The 8,740-nt window shown below is 55.6% G+C and overlaps 2 protein-coding genes across 2 annotated transcripts; one reads left to right on the top strand and one right to left on the bottom strand.

Moving 5' to 3' along the window:
• Positions 1-2,765: 2,765 nt before the first annotated feature.
• J4E82_004623 (uncharacterized protein) lies at positions 2,766-4,151 on the bottom strand (the record flags this gene model as incomplete). The annotated part of the gene is made up of 1 exon (XM_051730899.1): positions 2,766-4,151. The coding sequence occupies one exon, from the start codon at positions 4,149-4,151 to the stop codon at positions 2,766-2,768; it is 1,386 nt and encodes a 461-aa protein (XP_051589380.1).
• Positions 4,152-5,944: 1,793 nt separating this feature from the next.
• On the top strand, positions 5,945-8,713 carry J4E82_004622 (uncharacterized protein; the record flags this gene model as incomplete). The annotated part of the gene is made up of 3 exons (XM_051730898.1): positions 5,945-5,967; positions 6,021-6,150; positions 6,221-8,713. The coding sequence occupies 3 exons, from the start codon at positions 5,945-5,947 to the stop codon at positions 8,711-8,713; spliced, it is 2,646 nt and encodes an 881-aa protein (XP_051589379.1).
• Between the last annotated feature and the right edge of the window lie 27 nt (positions 8,714-8,740).

Raw genomic sequence — 8,740 nt, 5'->3', positions numbered from 1 at the left:
GCTATCGCAGAATGTATTCGAGCGGCAAGCACTCGCACAGGGTGTGTGGAAGGTGATAGTGTATGAAACTCATAGCGATCCTGCTCCCATACAGTGTCATGGCGCCTTCCGGTTACAGGCGCCTGTGGAGTGTCTACCTGTGTTATGTTACGAGAATCGCCTGTTCCTGGGCTGGGTGTGCGAGTCGTGATAACGGGTGTTCTGCTGCCTTCTCGGCTGCCACCTGTCTCCGTAGGCGATAACCCTTCACGATGTGTATACATAACATGTGACCGTACTCTTCTCATGGTTCCTCCAGTCTTGAAGTCATCTGGGTGACTGGCGACAACAAATTGGAGCGGAGGGCCTGGTGCAAGAGGAGGCTTGCGTTGGCGGTTGGGTCGTTTCTTGGTTGGCTTTGGATCGCTTGATGAAGCCATGTCGTAAAGAAAATCAGAAGGTGTAAGTTGCTCCAGAACTGTGAAGCGACTTGAACCGATGCTGCTTCAGACATTATGTATTGCTGGCAATGTTGGGTGATGGAGGTAGAGGGACGTGTAGGCAGTCGACCGATAACGTAAGATCCAGGTACCGTATGCGATGCTTCAGATCAGTGCTAACCTTCCCTGAAGCCACATGCCATAGCCACACTGGGACAGCGGTGGAACTCCAACCGGGCCCGTTGCCCATCTGAATTTCGGTTATTCCCATGCAACTGTGAATGGAAGACCATGTTTCAAGAACCACCCTCAAACTAAGCTGAGCCAGTAGCAACGATCCAAAATGGACCAAGCAATACACAAGGCGGACATGCTGTTTGCAGATGCTCATGATCAACGTGCGTCGCGCACGCCGGTATGACTGCCCTGCCACAACGAAACCCGAACAGATGCCAGACAGCGGAGCATATTCGCTCTCCCTGGCGAATGCGGTGAACGCCCACCCTTCCGTAGGAGTGCCGAGGTGCATCCCAAGCTCCCTGACCCGCAGAACGCTGCGGGAGGGAAGGAGCAGCCTCAACGTAGTGCGTGGCTGATGCATGCAGCAACATCGTCGAGGACCGAGCGCCGGGAACGTGGACAGGCCTGTCACGGCATACAGACCGCTACAATAGCCATTGATGATGCCAAGAGTCCTAACTAAGAACTGTTGTGATCATGCAAGGTTCGGAAAGTACCGTTCAATGGGACATCGTGTACTCTACCAGCTTCTCATGTCTGATCCGAATGTCGATTTCGTCTCGTTGCGCCCACTTGGTCCAGAGATTCATTTTCAAGCACAACGATAAGACGAAGTTTTGTTCGAGCGGCCCCATCATGCTTGTAGTTAATGAACCCATTTTCCCAGTTTAGTCTTAGCGTTGAGCCGCACCCCAGTCACTGCATGTAAGCTGCAGGTGCACGCGATGGAGACTGAAGCGGCTTTTGGTCATTGGGTCGCTATGAGCTTCTTGGAGACCGCCTGTCTAGTCGCATCATCCAATCGTAACTGTAGCTCAAACTGTGAATCGCAGAAACGTTGATCATTCGAAGACGTCACCCTAAATGCAGGGGTGGTTACCCACTACTAGGTTATCAGCTAGGCGCGTCTGCCGTGCCTGTATCGTTAAAAAGCAACAGTTTGAACATTGCGATCTTGCATGCAAGATGCTGCGTGCTGGACCGGCAATCGCGTAGTCTTGGATGTGGTGGCTGTAAAGCCGTGCCGCATGACGTTTTGCTTCCCCAGAAAAGTATGTATAGTAGATCACTGCTACTTCAGATGATGTGAAGCGTGAGTTACCACTTATAAACACCTGCGTCTGCCAGCAGTTGCTCGGAGTGGCCGTTCTTTGCTTTGTTGAAACACAAGAGCTGTAAGGAGAAATACCTCGGCAGGTAATGAAGGTGGGTCGTCGACGGCACGAAGCGTGTTGTGATTTCTGCTTGAAGTGCTACCCTCTCGCTAATACACACGAGGAGTGGAGCAGTCTGCATACAAGACGTCGTTCTAGAGAGGCATCCCTCGAAAACGGGTGATGGGCAGAGAGCTGCAAGCTATGGGTCGCTCACGCTCAATCGCCTAAACCTCCGTCAGTAAATGTGCGCATCGCATTGGAATCTCCTCGAAACTACATTCTGTACGTCGTATCTGGCAGTCACCGTCCACATGCACTATAACGAATTGGACATCCATGTCTTCAGAGGCGAACGCCTCGCCACGATGACTGTGCATGCCGATTTGTCAGGGCGGTGTAGAGCAGGGGTGTACTCTGCGAGCTCCAATACGTTTTCACGCTGGATTATGTCTTTCTGTCTGTCAATTTCGACCTTATGTCGTTGCCACGTTAGAGTTGCTGAAGCGGGTGAAAATCATGAGGCGTAGTGGTGAAGAGAAGGAGCTCTGGCGTCCTGTGGTCGTGGCGGATGAAAACGCACGGACGACAACAGTTATGTGACATCACATGGCTGAGGGCAGAGCACACGACAACAACTTCTAGCAGCACGCGATTGGAACATAAAGTACAAGTCTAAACCATGATATCGTACGCTGTGCAACATAGGTAGCAGAGCAGCTCGTAACTAGAGCCTATTCCTCGTTCCAAGAAATTCGTACCTTCTTCCATGACATTAAGCGATGTTTAGTGACAGTAGGAAGTATAGGAATACACGCGAAAACGCCGAAGAGTGACAGCACCATGCTGGGCCAACATTGTCCACGCCCTGGTCTTCTGTCTGTGCAAACATTGCCGCTCACCTTTCGTATGGGTGCAGCATCCTGTCCTCTTATATCCTATGATGTCAAGCTTATGAAGTCGTAGACAGCGGATCGACGTGATCGCCTTCGAAAGCAGCCTTGCTGGGATCGTTCCGCCTCATTATGCCTTCGACAGGGCCGAGAAGTCGCTGGAAGCCGTTCTTTCCGAGCGTTGCAACCTTGACCTCTGTCCTGCTGATGACTGATGCAGCACGAGGAGCATCATTGAGCAAGGCCAGCTCGCCGAAGTAATCGCCCTTTTTGTATTGGTTGACGGCGCTGTCTACGCCGCGCTTGAAGACCTGGGCTTCTCCGGATTCAAGGAGGAAGAAGGACTCGCCGACATCGCCTTCTTGAATGATGGTTGTTCCAGGAGGGTACTTTTTGGTTTCGAGAGCATCGGCAATCTTGGAACGCTCGTAGGGCGTTAGGGTGGACAGCAGAGGAACTTCCTCTAGGAAGCCTTCGTACATGCGTCGGCGCTGGAAGGCACTATCCATGAGGATGCGACGGAAGGTAATGCGATCTAGCGCCCAGAGCGTAGATGGCTCTGTTGAGGTGACGGTTGCGGCACGGGGAGCGTTGTACATGAGAGCTAGCTCACCAAAAGAACCACCGGGTCCGACGGTGCCTACTTTGCTGCCAACACCATCCAAACCACCCTCAACCTTACCCGACTGGTTGACATAAATGTCGAATGAGCCCTTTTCGACGACGTAGAAGTAATCTCCCACATCGCCTTGCTGAATGACCTTTATGCCCTTTGTTGGTATCGGCTTCTCGTGCAGCGCGCCGAGCACCATGGCTGACTGGTCGTCATCGAGATGTGAAAAGAGAAAGTTGCCTGAGACGGCAGACTTGAGGCGCGATAGCTGGTCCTGCGTCTTCTGGTGGAAAGGTGGGGTGAAGTTGTCGGCGGCACTCGAGGCGGGGTTGAGCGACTCAGCAGAGACGGAAGTGCGCCTGTTGGTGTTGTAGTTGCTGGGGAAGTTCTGGCCTTCGCCTGAAAGAGGCGGCATTTGGGTGATGTTGTTCTTTGAGGAGCCGCCAAAGCCGCCAAAGTCGCCAAACGCGCTCGCACCCGAGTCGTTGTTGCTGCCGCGGGACCTGCTAAAGTCGACGGCTGCAAAGGTCGAGGCAGTGGGGGAGGTCATGGTGTCGTTCTCCTCCTCTTCTTCGAGACGCTGCATTGTGGATTTGGTGAAGCCGCTGCCGCTGCTGGGGGAGGTGCTGAAGGGGTTGTTGCCGGGAAAGGTGTTCTCGGCACGGCCCTGGGGACTGGAGTGCTGTTGCGACAGCAGATATTCGGTTCGCTGCGACTCGAGACGGCGATTAAAGAAGTTTGCGCAGAACTGGAGGATGTCGTGGGGCTTGTGTTTGAGAATTTCGCGGTCGAGGGTGGAGATCTCGTTGGAGTAGTCAGGAGGGAGGGACATGAGGGCGGTGGTGGTGAGGGGTCAAGCGCAGCTCTTTGACGTCGGTCGCGAGACGTGCAGGGATGGAGGCAGTAGAGCTGCGAGGGTCCGGACGTAGCGTCAGCGGCAAGACGGGCAGCGGGGTGGACAGGTGAGGTCTAAACAGAGTGTATTGGGGAGTAAGGAACGCAATTGCACGCTGCAGGCTGTGGCTGTGGTCGCAGTAAGCGCGGTGAGGATGCGTAGGAAGAGGGGACTGGTGCGGGAGGGGATCACGAGTGTGGGATGGCGGGCAGGGCAGTCACTGGTAAGGATCGAGGCAAGCTTTCCTGGGGCTTATTATCTTCCAGAAGCCCTCTAGAAACACGCGCACGCTGTAGGCACCCACTGCGACATATAGGCGACGGCTGCCCGCTCTGGGGGATGCAATTGGATGCCACCCGCATTGCCTGTCGTGACTCAAACGCTCAATGCGCTCTCGTAGCCACCGTGTAGGACAGCTATGATAGCTACCAGGCCGCCGATGCCAATCAAGCTGTGCTTTAGCTCCCGCCCATGGCCTGCTCGCAGACTGCATCTTGCACTAACAATATGCCACACCTGAGTCGTGAACTGTCAAGATAGGACAATGGATGTAGGCAGGTACGGCTCCAAGCTGTGATTTACAAAGACTGCCATCGATTCATGTTCTCACACGCGCTTAGGACAGTTCTAGTTGCCGTGTTGACTTGGTTGCTGCATCGCAGTCGTGCTCGCGTCATCAAGTCGCGCACGCCGTGGTGCGCGTGCATTGTTCAGTTACTGCACTGCCAACAAGAATATTTCGGGTGGAAGCTATTTATCCCAAGTAAATAATTCCGTAGTGAACGCCGTCTTCCATCTTTCGCAATCAGTGCAACGGGAATTGGTTTCGACGATGAAGCATGACATGGATACGCGCAACCTTGTAATTGGCGGTGAGGCACTCAAACGCGGCGTAGGCGATGCGGTGAATCCATCCATGAATATGTTGAGACGCGCGGTGCAGCAAGAGGACGAAAACTCTGATAAAGAGGCGTCCCGGAGGGTATTTGAGATATAACGATAACAGAGACTCGTTGTCTGGTACCTAGGTACCACCTATGGGTAGCAGCTGCTCACGTGCGAACCCCGGAATTGCCCAGCTATCCCGACCGGACATGGCGATGACGCACAAAGCCGGCCATGTGAGGTGCACGAGCACGTGGAGCAAAACTGGAGGGGCCGTGATGTATTTGTGGGCTGCGAGAGGAAGCGACCGAATAAGAATTGCATGCACGGCATAACTCGAGGGTGCACGCGGAGCTCAGAATTATGTAGAGTAGCTGCAATTGAGCACCACGCCAGTTGCCTTTCGTCATTGCACATGCTGGCCGTCGGTCCCGCGTGTTCTAGGGCTCGCGATGAACGGCATCACGCCAAGCTTCCCTGCCGCTAACAGCGCCGTCTTTAATCTTGCAGATTCCGTGCAATATCGCGTCCAAACAGCCCTCCAGCCTCGCCAATTCTGCATCTAAAAGTCGTCGCGCTCCTTGACCCTCTGCGCTTGTGTATTGTCTCCGCTTCTGTTGGTCTGACGAAACAGTCGCAAGCTTCGTCGCCCCAAACTGTCCGAGCGCGCACTGGCACTGGCTTGATCCTCAAGCCGCAAGCTAGCTCCACCCGAACGCAGCTCCTGATCCTGACTTACCAACCACCTCCACAACTGAACTACTCCTCCTCCCTGCGCCCAAGACAGGTCTTACTCCCTACTCCCACTTTTGCAATCCCTGATTCACGTCCATCGCTGCGCTGATATGGGCAAATATACCTTCACCTGGTTCGTTCGCGACTGCCTCAAGTCGCCCATCGCAACTGCTTACACGCGCGCAGGGAACACTCGGCCAATGAGGTCTTCGTGACTGGCACCTTCGATGACTGGAGGAAGACGGTCAAGCTAGAGAAGGAAGATGGCATCTTCAAGAAGACTGTCGAGCTGCCCAAAACCCACACCCAGTACAAGGTACGCAGCCGCCCATCGCATAGCATCGGCTGCCCCGTTTGCGCAAACTTTGCTAACACGTCTCCCGCAGTTCGTTGTGAATGGTAACTGGTGTACCAACGACAGCGCGCGCAAAGAAGACGACGGTCACGGCATCATCAACAACGTCCTCCTTCCCGAAGACATCGTCGACGAGGAGCCCGTCAACACCATGTCTTCTGCCGCGCCCGAGTCCACAACCGCTGCGCTAGCCGGTGCCGTGCCAAAGGAGAGCGAGAAGGAGGCCAAGACCAATGCATCCAACTCCCCTGTACCTGGCGCCTTCCCTGAGACACCCTACGCAGAGACACCTGGCAGCGAACCGCAGACCTTCAACGTCGCGCCCATCCCCGCTACCTCAGGTCTCGGCAACCCCATTAAGCTTGCGCCTGGCGAGCCCGTTCCTGAAGCGAGCACCCTTACAGATAACACTGTAGACTCGACTGTCAAGCACGACAAGGAGCTTGAGCAGGAGCCATCAGCACTCGGCATCTCGCCGCTCCCGGCCACCGCAGGTGCTGGTAACCCCATTCACCTTGCGCCTGGCGAGAAGGTGCCAGATGCCAGCACCTTCACTTCCAATACCGTCGACAGCACAGTCAACACCGACGCCTCATCTTACGACAAGGCCGATGCTCTTCCCCTACTCGCCTTCACCCCTCAAGCTGAGCGCGACGCTAATGGTGGCATGTTTGGCATTCCTCCAGTCATGGGCAACATGATTCCAGAGTCAAGCCTGCCAATGGGTGTAGATGCCAAGGTTGAGCAAGACACCGGTGTCACGATTCAGTCCTCAGCCCCCCAGAGCACCACCGCCCAACTTGCCGGCCAGGTTCCCAAGGAGCCTCGCGGTGTCCCCGAGACCGTGACTGACAGCCAACAAGAGGCCCACGTTGACCCTGAGGCGTCCGCCAACCCAGAAGCCGTTCAGGACAAGAAGGAGGTCGAGCAGGAGTTGAAGGAGAAGGTATCCGAAGCGCCTGCAGCCAGTGGAGATGCTGGTCTGAGCGACACTGCCAAAGCGGCCGCTGCTACTGCTGCTGCAGGCGCCGCTGCTGGTGCGGGTCTCTTCACTGCGGCCGTCTACTCTGCCAAAGAGAAGGCCGCTGAGGCTACTAGCATGACTGGTCCCAGCACCAGCACTGCCGACGAGGTTCCCTCCATCGTCGCTGAGAGCCAGAACACAGCCCATGCTGAGCCAGAAGCAGCAGCTAGCCCTGAGGTTGTTGCTGAGAAGTCGGTAATGGAGAAGGAGCTACTCAGCGAAGTTCCCAAGACCAACGAAACCGGAGAGCCTGCCCCCACTATTGCCAGCGCCACCACCACTGCTGCGGAGGACGTACCCTCTGTTGTCGCTGAGAGCCAGACCGCAGCCCACGCTGCGCCAGAGGCGGCCGCCAGCCCTGAGGCTGTTGCTGAGAAGTCGGCTATGGAGCAGGAACTACTCAGCGAGGTTCCCAAGACAACCGAGACAGGTCTCCCTGCCCCGGCTATTGCCATCCCAGCTGTCGTTTCCGAGAGCCAGAAAGAGGCACATGCAAGCCCAGAAGCAGCATCCAGCCCCGAGGTTGTCGCAGAGAAGACCGCTATGGAGTCTGAGCTATTGCGCGAGGTTCCTAAGACCAATGAATCTGGTGAGCCAGCACCCGCTGTCTCCGCTGCCACAGCTACCACCGCTCCTGTAGCTCAATCAGAGACTGTTTCTCGCGATGTACCCGAGGTTGTCGCTGATAGCCAACACGAGGCGCATGTTAGCCCCGAGGCTGCTGCTAACAGCGAGGCTGTTGCTGAGAAGTCAGCCGTAGAATCTGAGCTACTTGAAAAGCTTCCAAGATCCGATGAAGCGGGTGAGCCAGCTCCAGTACTGACTGCTGCGACTACCGCGACTGCACCTGTCGCTGCTGCTGCTGCTGCCGCCACTGCAATTCCATCTGGCACAGCCACTGAGTCTGTCAATGAAGCCGTCGCTCGTGAGGTCCCCAACGTTGTCGCCGAGAGCCAAAGGGAAGCCCATGCCAGTCCTGAGGCCGCCACCAACGCTGAGGCAGTTAGCGAGAAGCGTGCTATGGAGACTGAACTTCTTAACGAAGTAAAGTCGACTGACGCTACTGGCGAGCCCGCTCCCAGCGCTGCTGCCGGCCTCTCTGATGAGGCTCTTGTTGACTCCAAGCCACTCAAGTCTTCTAGCGAGCCTAATGCTCTCAACGCGCCCGCATCCGAGCCTGCTCAACCACCGAACGCTAAGCCCATCGATTCCAGCACCGACGTTGCATTCAACAAGCAAGCGCCAACTACCACCGAGCAGACCCAGCCAACCGTCACCACCGGTGTAGAAACAAGCAAGACTGAGGCTACGAGCTCCGCCCCAGCTGCACAGCTGGCACCAGAATCTCCTGCCAAGAACCTCAGGAAAGACTCAGACGTATCTCCCAAGGGCACACCTGGTAGCCAGAGCATCGCTTCTGGTGCCGATGACAAGAAGAAGAAGCGTCGCTCTTTCTTCGGCAAGATCAAGGACAAGCTTTCCAGCAAGGACAAGCACTAGATGGATTATCCGTTTCTTGTCTGCACA

This window comes from Alternaria postmessia (genome assembly GCF_024291825.1).
Source record: "Alternaria postmessia strain BMP 2775 chromosome Unknown scaffold_22, whole genome shotgun sequence".
Lineage (NCBI taxonomy): Eukaryota > Fungi > Ascomycota > Dothideomycetes > Pleosporales > Pleosporaceae > Alternaria > Alternaria postmessia.
The sequence above is the reverse complement of the archived record's forward strand: the minus strand, read 5'-3'. Positions and strand labels throughout refer to the sequence as shown.